The sequence below is a fragment of the Megascapheus bottae genome, chromosome X (assembly GCF_031878675.1).
Source record: "Megascapheus bottae isolate mThoBot1 chromosome X, mThoBot2.hap1, whole genome shotgun sequence".
In the NCBI taxonomy this organism is placed as follows: domain Eukaryota; kingdom Metazoa; phylum Chordata; class Mammalia; order Rodentia; family Geomyidae; genus Megascapheus; species Megascapheus bottae.
In genome coordinates, this window is record NC_143547.1 from 102941788 (window position 1) to 102959991 (window position 18204).

The window sequence follows — 18204 nt, forward strand, 5'->3', positions numbered from 1 at the left end:
ATTGTGTTTGGTTTCATTTGTATGTGTTGCCTGCCCATCTTATTTTCTTTTCCTGAGTCAACTTCACATTCTCTGTCTTGAGAAGCCTTTGCATATATTTTGACTTAAAAATGGAGGGCTGGGGTGTAGCTCAGTGGCAAAGCACTTGCCTAGTAAGTGCAACGTCCTGGGTTCGATCCCCAGTGCCAAAAAAAATACAGTTAAAAAAATGGACAGGTGAATTTCTGTTTATGAACTGCTGTATCTTTGTTTTAGAAATAGAGACCTTCAATAAAAAAGCACTGTGGGGTGGGGAGTGTGGCCTGGTAGTAGAGTGCTTGTCTAGCATGCACAAAGAGACCTGGCTTCAATTCCTCAGTACCACATACATGAAAAAAGCCACAAATGGTTCTGTGGCTCAAGTGCTAGACTTGAGAAAGCCCAAGGACTATGCCCAAACCCTGAGTTCAAGCCCCAGGACTGGCAATTAAAAAGCACTTTGATGCCAGCTTATGTAGTACACACACACCCAACCCAAGAGCAGAAAACATTTTCTCATCTTGTCAGGATCCTTTAAATCTTTCTAATTTGCTATATATGATCCATGACCACTACATGTGACTAAAGGAAGCCCATGACAATGAAAATGTGTGCATTTTATAGAACTTTAATCAGCTTACGTAGTAGTAAAAATACATTGAACGGAGAAACATAGAGTACTAATGCAAAACATGACAATAGTAGTTAATATTGTATTTGAGATTTTTGCTAAAATAGTAGATGTTAGGTGTTTTATGAAAAAAAGGATGTGAGATGGCTGAATACATTACTTTTCTTCACTACAGTAACCATGTCACTTAATATCTGTATACCCCAAATACCATATTGCCTGCCTTAGGCATATGTATATACATACATATATATACACACACACACACACACACACACACACACACACATACATATATATCAACATTATTACAGGTTCTATAATGAGGATAAAGGGCAAGATGCATGAGGAGGAAAGTACAGACAAGAATCCAGTATATATCCTACAAAATTAAGGAGAGTAAAAGAAGGGGTAGGTAGGGTGAGGATATTGAAAGGGATGACAGTGATCAAGCCATACTATATTCACAAACTGCTTTGTTAAATGACACTTCCTTTGAACAACTACTTAAATATAATAACAAACATTTTAAAAAGGATAAAAGTAGAATCTAGTCACATATGTCACTGAGGAAATGTACATTGATCCTAACATTGGTGAGATCATGGGCCAGTAGGAAATGTGAGCTACTACATTGAATATTTGGCATTATCTAGTAAATCCAAAGTGCTACTTCCCCCCCCACCTTTTCTACTCTTGGATGTTTGGATATGGCTGAAAAGTGAAAACTTTTCCACATCAAAAGGCATGTGAAAAAATACTCAAACAACGACTATCCATCTACAATGACCTATTTTCACGACAGATTATGACACAACCAGGATTAATGAAAACACGACAGCTACACATAGTGTAATTCTCATAAGCATGTTGATTGAAAGAAGCCAGGCACAAAAAGACACGTATAGCAGCATTCATGTAAGTTCAAAAGCAAATTAAACCTTTGTCAAGGATGTGTGAGTAGTAAAACAATACTGAGAAACACCTTAACTAGAGAAGAAAAACAATATGAACAGGAACATCTAGTATATTGAACAGGATGCTGTGTGTGTGTGTGTGTGTGTGTGTGTGTGTGTGTGTGTGTGTGTGTGTGTGTTGGTATTTCTGGATTGCAGTATGCTCAGGTCTAGCAGAAGGTATTATGTGGGGAAGAAGAGTGTTTTAGGACGTAAGGTGGGACACACAAAGGCCAATTTGATCTACTATAGTTGAGCTGACAGTTGAACCTGGACACAGTCACAACTTCTCACCCATTGGCCCTAAGCCAGGATTGATCTGAAGATGACATTTTCCTCTTCCTTTTTGGTTTCCTTGGCAATCTCATATTTGGAAGCTCTGCATATTCCTGACTGTCCTCTCTCCTTTGAGCATCATGGCACTTCAGCCCCTTCCTTAAATATGACTGCCTCAAGAGAGTTATCTTGGGAGAATTTAGGCAAGTGGTTACTGAGTGAGGCAAAACAGATATCCCCAGAGTCTGCATAGCAGGTTTAGGAAAGGAGAACCTCTGAAACTTTCAGAGCCCATGGGACAATTCTTTCTGTGTGTAAGGCAATTGATGCCATGTTTGGAGAGCACCTTACAGAAGAATGACCTATGGTGATTTCAAGGTCAAAGAAAGATGAAAAGAAATGGTGGAAAAGCCTCTTAAAGTACTTTTTCTTTAACCTTGCTACTAATCAAACTTGTAGATGAACATCTTCTAAAGAATTTCTGGAGGTACATTGAAATTATTGATGTTATCTTCTACCTGGCCATTGGAGGAGTACTTTTGATAATTCTATTCATTAAGTTGTACTTATTTGAATTGTTGAGGATTTCCACTTTACCAAAGGACTTTGGACACTTGTCATTTTATTTTTAAGTTTTCATTAGTATCGTTTAGTTACACATATCCATTTATGGACGTGATGCATCTTGATCAAAGTCACCCCTTCATCCTTGTCCTTCATCCTCTCTATCCTTTCCCTTACCAGTCTCATAGAGTTCCCTTGTTCCATTCTCACACATGTGCACAGATGTTACAGCCATATTTGTCTTCTGCTCCCTCTCCATTCACATGTCCTCCCCAGTTACTATCCACACTCCAGTCCAGACATATTTCAATTTCTCTTTATTAAAATGCATAATAATTGTTCAAAGTATCCATAAATATCATTTTAATTACATGTGTAGAATTGTGTGTGCATTTACACATATATTTATGTTTTAGGTATAACATCCATATTTGACAGAGAGCATGCAGCCTTTGGCGTTCTGAGCCTGGCTTACTTCACTTAATATGATAATGGCAGTGGTGCTCAGTTGTTTGACTAAATCGGATATTGTTTCTAAATATTGTTTCTACATATTGTACCTTACTGTATTTTTGCTGTTATAAATACCACACAGGTAGTTTACAGAAATATATTGGCTCATGATCTTATTGACTGGGTAGTCTGAGATTTAGAGACCTGTGTTTGGTGAACAACTTAGTAGGTTCCAATACACATCAAATGGTAGAAGAGTAGGAATGAGAAAAGAAGACCTAACTCATCCACTCATAAAATTTCTACTCCTACAATAACGATACCAATATATTTATGACACTGGATTTCTAATGACTTAAATGCCTTCTATTAGGCTACACCTCCTAATATGATTGCATTGGAGATTACTTATCGAAATCAATTTTTATTTTGTATTGTACTGTGTTTGAACTAACACATTCCCCTTTCCTACTTAGGCACTCTACTACTTGAGTCGTGCCTTCAGTCCTTTTTGCTTTGATTATTTTTGAAATAGAGTTTCACTTTTTTGCTCAGGCTGGCTAGACTACAATCCTCTTTCACACTTCCCAACATAGCTGAGACAACCAGCATATACCATCATGCCAATTTTTTTTTCGTTAGTCTTGGGATTTGAACTCTGGGCCTGGGCACTGTCCCTGAGTTCTTCAGCTCAAGGCTAGCACTCTACCACTTGAGCTATAGCTCCACTTCCAATTTTGTAGTGGTTAATTGGAGATAAGAGTCTCACAGTCTTTCATGCCCATGGTGGATTTGAACATGGATCCTCAGATCTCAGCCCCTGAGTAGCTAGGATTACAGGCGTGAACCACTGGTGCCTGGCCAGGTTTCTTTTCTTTTGGAGCTAAAGCTACATACTTTTTTTTTCTTTTAGTGGACACAATTGAAATCATAGGAACAAAGTTAATATTAATCAGTGGACTGATAAGAGTAAGTTATTCCCTCATAAGATGAGTGTACTTCATTCAATCTTACGAAACTATTAAAAGACATATCCTCCAAAGAAGGAATTCTCCAGACTCAAGTACAAGATGAACTTTGCACACTTTAGACTTGTAAACTTTCACAAAAATATGTTCCTACACCTCTAAGTCTCACATGCAGTCTTTTATTCCTTCTTGCTGTCTCCCATCTTGAACTTGCTGGGCTCAAGAATTGTAAGGAATGAATTCATACTGTTCATGAATTACAGTCAATGATATTTCATTATAGCAGGACAAACTAGTACTACGATCTGACCAATCACAATAAAGTGCGCATACATTTCTTTTTATTATGGAAATTTGTTCATATGCAATAATCAGCATATTAAAAGAATTTTATGACAGCAGTGCAGTGTGATAAGAAAGGAGTTTCTTTTGCTTCAAGTATGAAAAAGTCTGAGAAGTAGGATATGCTTTAATTCAACATGTTCATAATGAATCACTCAACTGACCTACCTGCTTATCATCCTTTATCTCAAAATGATACCATCTTGAAGTCACTGCCAATCTTGGCCTATCTTTGTGTCTTTCTCTCTTTCTCTTCCTCTCTGCTCCCTCTCCTCCTCCCCCCAACTTCCTTCCTTCATGCCCAATAGCCAATCAACCACTGAGTCCTGTACAAGATATTCCATAATGCAACCCTAGTTGTCTTTCTGAAGTACACAGCTCATTCCCCTCCACACAGTCTTCATGTAGCTTTTAGTTACCTCTTCATAAGGATCTCAAAGTGTGATTCTCAAACAAATCAGTCACTTGAATGACTTTTATACAATATGAATTCTCAACATTGCTCCTACAGCACTATTAAATCCTCATTCTTTGCAGTTAAATTCATTCATCTGTACATTAACAAATACTCAAATCATTTTAATACATGTAGCTTTTTTTCATATTTGTTACTGTAGTTAATAGAAGGGTTACATTATATTCACCAGATAGAAAATACATGTAGTTTTGAAAACTGCATTCAGCCAAGAGTACTGCTGTATACCTGTAATCCCAACAATTAGGAGACTGAGTTCTCACAGTCACAGGTTTGAGGCTGTCTTAATAAGCAAACACAAGAATCCTTGCAGTGGACTGTGAAAAAAGAACTAAATTATGTAATGTGGGAGAAAATGGATGGAATTGGAGAAGTCACATAGTATGAAATAACCAGCATCACAAAGGTAATGTACATATTATTGCTCCTGGGTGTATTCTAGGGGGAAAAGACATTAAAATGAAAAGAGGATATTAGGGATGTGGAAAGGGAAGGGGGAGGACAGAAGGCGTGATTAAGGGTAATCAAGGGAGGGGCATATAATCAAAGTACATTCTAGGCATGTATGGGAATATAATGAAATCCACTAATTCATACAATTAATATATGCTAATAAAAGGTGGATGCTTTAGCTTGTGTGGCTGTCAGCACAAAATCCTATAGACTGAGGGTCCTAAAACAGACATTAATTTTCTCACAGTTTGAGAACTTCAAAGTCCAAGAGCAAGGTCCTGTCAGTGTTAATTTCTTGTTAGGACACTGATTTACAGTGTTTTTTGCTGTGTCCTCTCATAATCTTTTGTTACTGGAAATTCAGCACAGCTAATCAACCTTGATCCTTGCATCTGGCATGAGAAGAGATGGCAAAAATGTGAATGTAGTAAAATTGTTAGGAGACCTTATTAGGCAAGAAATAACTGCCGAGAAAGGAGATGGCTTGGCATTGTAAACATACTATAGGAAGTTAGTATTCCAAATTATCTTCACTCTGAGTCATCTTTACTCATCTTCAGAGTACTGAGTTTAGCATTAGGTTTAAGTGGAGGACAAATTAGGGGCAGAACACAAATATATGCATAGGTTGAGTCCTGTTTCCAGGTGTGCTTGGCTGGCCATTATTGTTGGTTCTGCTTCAGCTGGATTCTGTAGATATTGTTATCTCAGTCATCACTTTGAGTGGAGCAATATGGGGCCTATGAGATTATTTTTCTGGCTTCAGGGTCCAAACTATTCACTATAGGTAATTATGTTCATTTGGGGGTGATCTGTTCTGAAAGGCCCTGAGTTTCATCCTTTATCCTAAAGATGTTACTGACCAGTCCTGTCTTTCTTCGATCCCAAGGTGATTGCAAAGTGAATGTGAAGAGAATGGTGTAGAGAAAGAGACACACATAAAGCGAAGGCATGGATGCTAGGCTTTTCTCCTGCTCTTCGTTAATTCATGGCAGCAAAAGTAGTTTACCTGTTAGAAAAACACTTCACAATATTGCAAACAGGTTTTCTCTGGGGCCATAACAGCATTAACATTTGGGGTTTGAGTCCTTATTGAGCTTGCCGGTGAGGATTTTCTATCTTTAGGTCCAGTCTACAGAGCTGAGGTCTCCTATAAATTTGGAACAATATTTCCTTAGACCTTGTGATCTCATCCTCCATAATAAGTTCCATTCAACAGCACCACTGGGCTACACAGCAGCCCATTCACGAGTTAGGTGGTTTGTGGTATAGACACATGAGAACACAAGGTAAAGCAATGTGGTATCCCTTTTTTGCAATAGCACTAATCCATTCAGACCAGGGACCTCTCTTGGGACCTGACTTGCAAAGACTCCATCACAATATAACATCCCATTGGGAGTAAGAGCTTCAGTATGTGGATTTGAGGAGTATATAATCCAACTTGATCCCTAACAGTAGGATACATATTAAAGGATTTTTGGAAACTAGGCATTCAAACACTGTGAAACTAAAGGAGGATACTCTTACGAGAAGAACACAAACATGCTTTGTCTTTGTGCATCTGATCACACAATATGTTTATTGAAATGTAGTAAGTGAAAATTCTTAGCATTCCCTGCTTATCAAGTTCTTAGCCCCTCCCACTCCCCTTCCCAGAGCAGCTGGTATCTTCCCCTGTCTGCATCAGTGGAATGCCCTCCACCCAAACCTGGACTCCATCCAGCCCTTCACAAACAACTTTCTCGGAGTTCCCACCAGTTTCTCCAAGGTAGGAGAAACTGTCCATTCAGACCTAGCTGCACACACAGAGTACCTCCCACTTGGCCCCAGTGTTTCAAGGATGAACCTAGATAGGAGCAGGTGCCATTTTGATCCTACTCCCTTGGGGAAAATGGGCCTTGTAATAAACCTCCTGCTCCTGTATGTGACCCTGTGTGTGTGGGATTTTGGGATAGAGGTTTGGAAAAACAAGAAAAACAAAACAAGATTTTGAGAAGCTTCAGGCATCAGTGACTTATGCCTATGATTCTAGCTCCTCAGGACAGTGAGATCTGAGGAGTGCAATTTAAAGTTAGCCTGGCAAAACATCTGAGACTCTTATGTCCAATTAAGCAATTGAAAGCTAGAAGTGGAGTGTGACTGTTGTTCTTAATGTACTACGTTATTTCTCATTTTACCTTGTTATGTGATATATTGTATATATGTTTATTTGTTTATTGGAAATAGGATAAGGAAGGGGGGGAAACAAGATGAGGGGAGGGGTTGGGGGCGGGAAATGAGAAGGGGTAGCAATGGTTGTTAAGAAATATACCTTCTGTGTGGCGAATATAATGTAACCTTTCTATTAATTATAATAAAAATAAATAATAAAAAAGAAAGCTGTAAGTGGAGGCATGGGTCAACTTGTAGAGTGCCAGCCTTAAGCAAAAAAAGCCAAGCTTGAACATTAAGTCCTGAATTTAATTCGCAGTAATGTCACAAAAAAAAAGTAGAGGCTGGGAGTTTGGCCTAGTGGTAGAGTGCTTGCCTAGCATGCACAAAGACCAAGGTTCGATTTTTCGGAATCACATACATAGAAAAAAGCTGGAAGTGGTGCTGAGGTTCAAGTGGTAGAGCTCTAGCCTTGAGAAAGTCCAAGGACAGTGCTCAGGCCCTGAGCTCAAGCCCAGGACTGGCAGGGAAAAAAAGTAGATTTTGGAAAGCCAGAAGCATGTCAGCAGTTTTCCAGTGTGTACAGAGAGTTCTGAGTTATTTTCACTTCCCGCCACTCCAACCCCCCTGCCACAACCTCAGCCTTTTTCCTTATATGTTGTGCCGTTGCTGTAGGTTCATTGGCTGTTGGATGAAAGATGGTTTCTGGGGTTCCAGGCATCATAAGCTTGAGATTCAGTTTGAAGTTATTATATCCATATAGTGGGTGAGGATTACTCTGAGTAATGCAGGGCACAGGGGTTACTCTCTGTGGGAAGGTATGCGTTTATTCTAGGAACTACCACTAGTCCCATTTCCATGCCCTTAGCTAGATCAGGGCCAGAGGTGTCTGTGTACAGTATTTGGAATCGCAGGCAAAGGGGTCATGATTGGTGAATAGTTCCTTTCATTGATATCAGTGGTGAGTTGAGAAGAATTGCCAGTGATTAGTGGAGTGTTGGGAGCCAGAGTGGAATCAAACTGTACCTTGACTTGCATCAGATGATGGCTATATTGTCTTATTGCTTTCTGGCCCTATTCTATGTAAATGACCTGAGAATTACCATATGAATGTAACACCTGGAGGTTCCCTGGGAGAGGAGGAGTAAAGAAGGGGGAGTGGAAAATAAACGCGGCAGTCTCGGCAGTCTTTGCCTGGACTGCGGACATCCCGGACCCGGTGTGTCTGTCTCTCTTCTTTTTCTTCCTAGTCCTTGTCCCCTATTTCAGGAACCCCAATCTGCGAACCCTGGTTTGCTGCCGGTTGGCCCCGGCAGTGGAGTCTAAGTAAAATAAGGATACAATAAATCTCTCCCAGGGAATAAATATCTCAGAGTCCTTTATCATCAGATATGGTTTTGATGTTTCATAGTGGTGATTTTTAAATATCAAAAGTTAAATGTTATTGGCAATATAAAATCCAGGGCGGAAGTTCTGAGGGCGGAATTGGAACATGCAGTTGCCATACAGATGGCAATGGGCAGGATAAGGGGTGGGGTAAAAGTGAAAATGAGGTGTGGAGGAATTACTAAAATATAGAAAATTATTCATTGTTTAAGATGTCAGGAGTAGGGATGTGGAAGGAGCCTGCGCTGTCTCAACCCCCACATTTTTTTCTTTTTAAAAACTTTTATTGTCAGGGTAATGTATAAATGGGTTACAGTTACATTCATCAGGTACTGGGTACATTACTTCTCACACATGTTTTTGTTCCCATTTTCTTCCCCCTATGTTGTCCTAATCATCTTTTTTTTCCCCTTCCCTTTTCTATTTCAAATAATCAAGTGAATGTATATATAATATACTAGGTAACAAAGTGAGGTACAGTAATGATATGAGATTAAATATTAGGGGGAAAAAAGAGAAAAGAAATAAGTTCACATGGTACCTTAAGGACAACAATCATTCGTTATATGGCTTTTGTTTCAATATCCTGGAGGTCCTTTCAATTAGCTTCATACTATATGGCCTTATGTATCAAGATTTTGCTCTATTGCAGATCTCTGCTTGTAGAGCTCAAGGTTTCTACTGATTATGACAAATGAAGGAAACCATTGAGCCTAAGTTCCTTTGAGTGTGGCTTACTTCACTTAATATGATTTTTTCTAAGTGTTTCCATTTCCTAACAAATGGGGCGATGTCATTCTTTCTGACAGCAGCATAGAATTCCATTGTGTACAAATACCACAACTTGTTGATCCACTCATCAACTGAGGGACATCTGGGTTGGTTCCATATCTTTGGTATGGCAAACAGTGGTATAATGAATATGTAAACTCCAACATTTCTTTGGGAATTTATACTGAAGGGCAAAAGAGTTTTTAATTGTTCCTTTTGTGCAAGCTCTTTCCCACATTCCGCAGCTTTGTAGACAACACAGAGAAGCAGGTTAGGCAAAATCCGTTTAAAGGAACCCCAACGGCTGGGTGCTCATACAGATCGTTTAAGCGGGTTGTAGTAGGGTGTGCATCTCCACAGTAGGGAAGAGCGCTTGGCGCAGCCTGGGCGGGGTTGAGGGAGGAGCGAGATATTGTTCCCGCCCATTCCCGCCCAGAGCGTCTCCAGCCTCGCCCCCTCTAGCCAAGCTCCCCGCCCCGTCACCCGCCTCCGCGCGCGGGCTTGTGGGTAACAAAGGGCCGCCAGGTGACAGCTAATGGCGGCAGTCGCCTGAGGCGGGAGGTCTGCTGGGCTGAGTAACCGGAGGCGAGGGGCGGAACCTTCCCAGCTGTCATCTACCCCCAACTGCTGCTTGCCAGTGGCAGCATAGCTTGGTCGGGGTTCAGCGCGTCATGGACAGGCCTGTGGCGGCGACCTCAGCGGCTTCAGCTTGCGAGGGGACTGGGGGCCCGAGCCCAGGACCGGCAAGTGGCAGGAGACCCCCTCGGGCCATCGGAGGCGCCAGTGCCGCCTCAAGGCAGCCCAGCCTAGAAACCCTGGAGAGGTAAGCGGGCCCCAGGCTGCCAAGGCCTCCTGTGTCCCGACTCCCGGAGTCCCTGCGGGAGGCCGAGCAGTTCCTTTCCCCATAGCACTCTAGGCAAGGCTGGGGTGAGCAGCACCCCTACAGACCCCTCTCATCTCCCTGGACACTGCTGCCCCCCATCCCTTCCCGCAACTCTTGGACCTGTCCTAGGCTCAGCACCTGCCTCACTTCCGCTTAGCCAGCTCCACTGTTCCCAAGGGGACGTGGAAACTGTCAAACTGCGTCCCGTACCACCAAAGGGGAGACCCCTTGTCTGTCCTAGCTAGGCCACGCTGTCTCACATAGCCTTCTGTGAGGACTCAAACCCCACTGCCACTGCTCAGCGTCTTTAATGTTGGCGTGGGGGTGGGGAGTGGGACACAGGAAGTCGGGGCGATGCAGCTGGTGCAGATGGAGATAAAGATGCTCCCATATGAAAAGCTCACATGGCAAACTTCCAGGCTGCTCAGGCAAGAACACTGATTTGTTAACTCTCCGTTCTTCACACTTACAAGACATTGGGCATTGTTTTTCTTCACCACACCAGCCTGCTACTTGTTGGAAGCAGTAGCAGAACTAAGAGCAATCAGTCAGAGGCAAAAACTAGCCATGTGCAACTGAGAAAGACCACCATACCGTAGTGGTGGATAAGAGATGGCTTCCTTAATTGTATGTGAGAAACCTTGAGTATTTCTTTCTGTCACTTACCTTTATCATTTTCAGCTGCTCACTCCTGCCTCTCTTAGTCACAGAATATGCTAAAGTTTTGGGAGTTTCCAAACATGTAATTAAGCTGTGTTTCAATCAATCACCTACACATCACCTAAAATACCACTTGGGAGGGTGAGGACTATTCTTCTTCAAGTATCCCTAAACATGTCACACTCCCTTCGGATTTTTTTCTTGTTCTTTTATTTTTCTCAGTTGTGGGGCTTGAACTCTGGGCCTGAGTGCTATCCCTAAGCTCTTCAGCTCAAGACTAGCGCTCTACCACTTGACCCACAGCACCACTTCTGTTTTTCTACTGATTCACTGGAGATAAGAATCTCACTGATTTGGGGGCTGGCTTTCAATATCAGTGCTCAGATCTCAGGCTTCTGAGTAGCTAGCATTGCAACTATGAGCCACAGGCCCCTGTTTTTCAGATTGCTTTTAACCAATAATAATAATAATAATAATCACCAAGATCTATAACTGGCCAGATCCAGCTCCTAAGGGTTCTGATTGCAGAGTTTCTAAAAGGCTAAGAAAGTAGGGATTTTTGTTTCTGTTTTGTGTTGTGTTTATTTGTAAGTATTTGTACAGAGGAGTTTCAACTCAACATGTGATTACATCACATCTTAATGTCACCCCTTTCGTAGGAATCAATATTTTCTTTCTTTTTTTGTGGGTCTTGGGGCTTGAACTCTGAGCCTGCGCACTGTTCCTAAGCTCTTCAGCTCAATGCTATTGCCCTAGCCCTGGACCCAGACCACCACTTCCCCTTCTCTACTGATTAATTGACAAGACTCTCACAGTCTTTACTGCCCAGGCTGGCTTAGAACCACGATCCTCAGATATACCCTCCTCACTAGCTACGATTACAGGTGGGAGCCACTGTTCCTGGCTCAATATTTTCTTTTTGAAAAATACTTCTAAACCTACTTAAATTCTTATTGTTATTAAAAAGACAATGTCCAGAGGGGTTACAGTGATGTGCCAGGTATAGACTACATTTCTTTTTGGATAATGTCACCACTTACCTCACACTCTCCCCTTTTTTTTCATATATTTTCTATTGTAGTTATTAGAAGAGTTATACTATATTCACCAGATAGAAGGTGGACAAACATTGATACCCTTTCTCATGTCGTGGTTCCCATTTCCTCGCCCCACCCTCTCCTCTCATCTTGTTTTCCCCCCTTCCCTATCCTATTTCAAAAAACCAAATACGCATATATACAGTATATCAGATAACAAGGTAAAATACTGTAACAATATGGGATAGCCAAGGGACAGCAAAAGAGATGAGAAACAACACAGTACATTAAGGACAACAATCACTCGTTATATGGCTTTTGTTTCTCTATTCTGGAGGGCCTTTCATTTAACGTCACCCTGTATGGCCTTATGTATCTAGGTTTTGATCTATTGTAAATCTCTGCTAGGAGAGCCCAACGTTTCTACTGGTTATGACAAATGAGGGAAACCATGGAGCCTATGTTCCTTTGACACTCTCCCAGTTTAACCCTTCTATCCCCACCCACAAGTTATCCAGTTCATTTACAACATAGTTTCTAGTATCATTGCTTCATTTGTTCACCATTTGTCCTCCATTTCTGTGCCTCTTTTTGTCTCCCAAAGACAGCTAAATAAAAGAACAAAAAGAAAGAAGACAAAACTGAAACAAAGAAAAATCTCATTTCCATTTTCTGGAGTTAATATTAAAATATACTATTTTGTATCATCAGAAGTAGACAGGCATTGTGCCTTTGTGTTCCACTCCTGAGAGTATCCCCTTTGGTCTCACTGTGTGTAAATGCCTAGAGTCCTATACAAATTATGTCCCAGTGTATTTTAGTTCTCCCTGCCATATATGAGAGAAAACATGTACCATTTGTTTCTCTGAGCCTCGCATACCTCACTTAACATGATTTGCTCTAGGTCCATCCATTTACAATCAGTATTTTCTAAAAGCTCTATAGTCTCTATAATGCCTGTTCTGTGGTAGGTAGTAGGACATTTGATAGGGTAGGCTATAAGGAAGGAATTTCTGAGTAAGGCTGACCTTTGAACTGGTGATAAGGAATTAGAAACTAGCCAAGGGCACATAGTAGGGATGACTCTTTGGACATGACACCACAATGCAGTCATTTAGGTCAGGTGATGATGTGGGGAATGGTAACACAGAAGGCCCCGTCCATGTGCGTAAGAATCTGTGCCATTATTCGTTCGTGGGGGAAGCTGCTCAGGATGTGCAAATGCAGATTGTGGTTCCTACCATAAATCCAGTCAGTCTATCTCGGGTACAACTCAGGATTCTGCATTTTTAACAACGTCTTCAACTCTGAGTAGGTGGATTTTGTAGGGCAATTTGCCCAGAATTGTCCTGCTGTATCTGTTGGAATAGTTTAACAGCACTGAATTCTGTCCTGGTTTGAGTGAAGAATTCTATGGTCACCCTACCCATGGGGACTACAAAAGGCTTTCAATCATTTGATCTGTGGGATGCCTTTGACATGCTAGAATGATTGCTTTGCACGTGTGTGATAAATATATCAGAAGTGGAAAGTCTAGTCAGGGGGTTATCAAAAGCTTAATGATTCATTTCTTTTCACATATGAGTGCCTACTTTGAGTTTGCATTGTGTTGGACCTGACACGACAGCAGGAAAAAACACAAATTTCTCTTCTTGCGAAACATGTTTCCTGGGAGAGAGAGGGATAGAAGCCAAGTAAAATGTATTCTCTGTTGGATGGTGATATGGAAAACTAGTAAGCTAGGGAGGGAAGAAGAAGTATGTCCACTAAGCTTTAGTGCAAATTTTAGGTAGGATGATCAGAGAAAGCCTAACTGAGAAAGGTGACATTTGAGTATTGCCCTCAGAGAGGGATTCAGCCATAGAGATACCTGAGATGATAGCATTCTAGTTAAGAGACCTGTACAATAGACCTGGGGTGAGAGTGAGAAGGAAGTAATTCAGGAATCACCAAGGAGAGTAAGTGTTTGTAGCAAGGAGGTAAGCAGGAATTTACTCATAGAGATCACAGGAATACCTTGTGGAGAGCCTTGGAGGCCTAAGGGAGCTCTGGCACAGACAACTGACATATTATGGGTAAGCTGTCACATGGACAGAAGGTAGACAGAAAAGTTAAAGTATTGAAGTGGAAAAAAACTAGGAGATAGGAGGATAGGAGTTAATTGTGGTAACCAGATCAAGGTAAATAATGTAGAGAGGATGGGAGAAGTAGTCACATTCTAGAAACAATGTTGAAGAACTGCACAATACACATGATAGGATTGGGGCAATATTTGCTGAAGATTTCTTGGATATTAGAGAACACTCAAGGACGATTCTGAGTTATTTAGAATGGAAAAAATGGTATTACTGAGAGGGAGAAGTATTGGCCTTTTTTTTTTTTTTTACAGTCATGGGCCTGAGCACTGCCCTTGGGCTTTCTTAAGGCTAGTGCTCTACCACTTGACCCACAGCACCACTTCTGGCTTTTTCTATATATATAGTACCAGGGAATCGAACCCAGGGCTTCATGTATGCTAGGCCATGCTCTAGGCCCCAATTATGAAATTTTTCGTTGTATATCCCCGAGTAGATGTCAAAGAGGCAGTTGGCTAACACAAGTCTAGGATGTTAGGAGTGATGTCTGGGCTAGAGATAAAAATCCAGGGAGTCTACAGTTCTCTTTAGCTCATGAGCCAACAGGCTAACAGAGAATGATGGATTACATGAAAAATGAATTGAAATATGGTGGCATTTAAATAATTATCAGAGATGAGAGAGAAAGAGAGCCAGCCAGGTGGATCCTTCAGCTGTGAGGGAATATGCATTTGGATTCTGAGAGAGAAGTTGGAGAAGCACAGCTGGGAGCTTCCAATGTCAGATGACACATGAAGGATAGTTGGGCAGACTTACCAGAGGGAGAGGCCTCAATTGTGGCCTGTTAACCAGCTGCTGTTTGAGCTCTTCTTTGAGTGGACTCAAACTCTACAAGCTTGGCTCAGCTATACTCCCCACACTGTGGGTTCTTCATTTCTCTTCCCAGTACTATACTTCTGTTAGTGATGAAGTTGTGCTCCTGTGAGAGGATGTGGCTTGGTGATGATCACAGTTAGCAGGGTATATCACTGTCTAACAGCACTGACCAGGACACTTCCTGTTGCAAATGAACAAAGATCTCAGTCACTGACTGTAGTTTAAGCCACAGTTTCATGTTCTCACTGCTCCTCTAAGATGGCCTTGGGCACAAGTAGGACCAGGGTTGCAAAATTGTTGCCCAGATTCCTGATCTCTTGTGTTTTGCTTAAAAAAATCCTGTGTCTTCTTAATGTACTTGAAGGGTAGAAATTGGCCTCCTGTATCCATGAGGCAGATCCCACAGGTCAGGATCTAACAGGAAAGCTGAGGGGCAGAAGAAGGAAGGGCATTAGCCCTTTCCCCGTAGAGTCCCGTGAAGTGTGTGTGTGTGGGGGGTGTGGGTGTGGGTGTGAAGTTCCTCAAAGTAAGGAGAAGTGTCCCTATCCACAGAACTAGGGAAGAAAGTTGAGCAGATGATAGCCATCAGTTACTCAGGGTCACTAGTAGGCTCCCACAGTTTTCCCTATGTTTGCAATCATGGATGAGTAGGGATGGAGAAAAAAGCAGTATGAAAAGGGAAGATGACCACAGCCTGTAACAAGGAAATGAAAATCTCCCTTTAGTCTTCTCACTTATAGTCAGAAATTATGATAGATTTCTAAGGTCTATTGACATGGTAGATTCATGGTATACCCTAAGAATTTATGCTCATTCAAATATTTCTCTTTGTATTTTCAACTATTTAATTAGAGACTGGAAATTAGTACCAAAGATCAGTTTTCTTTTCTATTTATGTCATTTTGCATATCTCCAGGGAATCTCACAAATCCTTTAAATACAAATGTGCATTTAATTAGAGATGTGGGTGTTCAAGCCTCATAATCTGCAACAAAATAGAGAAAGGGAGAGACGGACAGAGAGACAAAGACAGAAAGACAAAGACAGAGAAACTTGGTTCTTGGAGGCAATTTCTAATTCTCTGTTTTTGAATATGTGGTTCTTTAAAACTGGACGCTTGATTTTCTGGTCTGGAAAATGGCCACTGTGACACTGGTAAGGCTATATGTGTGATAATGTTTTCAACACTTAGAGCACTGTGCCATTGTCTTTGCATGGCTTTTGTGTTTTCACTTGAGGCAGGTGGCAGACATCTGTGGTACAGGCTTTAATTTGGTAAGCTGGGCATTTCTGGCTGTGCCATGTTCTGGAAGGATAACCACCCGTGGAGTACGTTGCCACCTCATTGCTTCCATTTTCTCATCTTAAAAACAAACTGGATCATCCCTATTTAGCCTTCTTGTCACACCCTAGTTATGTGGCTCTGACAAACAACTGGAAAAAACTTTCTTTCAGCAGTACTGGAGAAGTTTGACCTCCAAGCTTCCTGCTTGCTAGGCTGGTGCTTGATCACTCACTCCATACTGCCAGTCCTGGCAGAATCTTTTGTTTTTACTAGATACAAAATGTCAGTTTTCTAGTTTATTCTCTTTTTTGTTATTGTTGGTTGTGGGGCTTGAACTCCCGGCCTGGGCACTATCTCTGAGCCTCTTTGTGCTTAAGGCTAGTTCTCTATCACTTGAGCCACAGGGCCACTTCTGGTTTCTGAGTGGTTAATTAGATAAAAAGTTTCATGGGGATTTTGCTTCCCAGGCTGGCTATAAACTGCTGTCCATAAATCTCAGCCTCCAGAGTAGCTAGGATTACAGGTGTGAGCTACCAGCACCCAGCTCTAGTTTATTCTTTTAAAAATCATAATCAATGTTTCTCTATTGAGTCTCTGGTTAAACCCAGTATAATAGGTCAAATCTTTAATCTTAGCAACTTCAGAGATAGAGAACAGGAAATCTTGATTTGAAGTCAGCACAGGTATAAAAGTTCACAAGACTCGGTATTAGTCTATGGCTGGGTGCAGTGGCTTACCTATCATCTCCAGTGGCAACAGGAAGTACAAATAGAAGACCAGCAGTCCATGCTGACTCAGGCATAAAATGAGGCTCTGTCGAAAATAACTAAACAATAACAGGGCTCTGGGTATGGCTTGAGGGGTAAAAAAACTGCCTAGCATGTATGATGCCCTCACTATTCAAAAATGTCTTTTATTTACCCGAAAGTATACTACTTTTTAGATTTAAACCTGCCTACAAGAAATTGAATGCTTCAAAATCATATGCTTCAATATCATAAGGTAAATATTTCACTTTGGAATTAATCTTCTATATACACAACATCAAGAATCTTTTTTTGAACCTGGCACCAGTGGATCATACCTATAAATCCTAATTACTTAGAGAGGCTGTGATCCGAGGAACATGGTTTGAAGCCAGCCGAGGCGGAAAAGTCTGTAAGACTCATATCTTCAATAAATACTCAGTAAAAGTTGGAAGTGGCTCTGTGGCTCAAATGGTAGTGCTCTAGCCTCAAGCACAATGAGGCCCAGGGACGGTCTCCAGGCATTGAGTTCAAGGCCCAAGACTGGCAAAAAAAAATTTAAAAATTCCATGAAATTGTGATAGAGTAAAATTTCAGTAAGTATTAGAATGTAATATGCTCAGCTAGCATGTAGAATTATAAACATTTTTTGAAAATATTTGCTTGGTTCAGGTAAAGTTAACCAGGAACCTAATCTTGCTATTTTCAGTCAATATTGCTTTTCTTATATTAAATAAAAGGCAACCAAATAGTTTAATAACAGTTTATTCATCTAATAGATGTTTATGTATCCCTATCCAGTACTCTACTGGGGTCTGTGTTTTAACCTTTTTTAATCACACTATTTCTTTTAGTCCTACAGGGTCACATGTTGAATGGTGTAAACAGCTTATAGCTGCTACAATTTCTAGTCAGATTTCAGGTTCAGTGACATCAGAAAATGTATCCAGAGATTACAAGGTAAGCAATGCTGGGTATTTAATTCATTTTCAGTAAAACCGAGAAATAACCAAGAAACTTTGCAAAAGGTTTTAATTCAAGTGAGCCTTTGGCCCCATGATGCTGAACTGCCATGTGTAGGTAATGGGGGTAAAGGTTCTCTATTGCTTGATCTAAAATTTAGAAGAGAGATTTTACCAGTATCTAGTATATGTGGTCATAGTTTTATAATTCAGAGAGAAAATGGTCCTTACAT

At 41.1% G+C, this 18204-nt stretch overlaps 1 protein-coding gene across 4 annotated transcripts in view; it reads left to right on the forward strand.

Moving 5' to 3' along the window:
- Positions 1-9964: 9964 nt before the first annotated feature.
- Mtmr1 (myotubularin related protein 1) overlaps positions 9965-18204 on the forward strand; it is a 58110-nt gene continuing 49870 nt past the window's right edge. For all 4 annotated transcript variants that reach the window (XM_090326773.1, XM_090326769.1, XM_090326770.1 and 1 more), the window contains exons 1-2: positions 9965-10270; positions 17864-17969. In XM_090326773.1, coding sequence (XP_090182899.1) covers positions 10119-10270; positions 17864-17969 — 258 coding nt within the window. In that variant the 5' untranslated portion in view covers positions 9965-10118. The remainder of the gene's footprint in view (positions 10271-17863; positions 17970-18204) is intronic.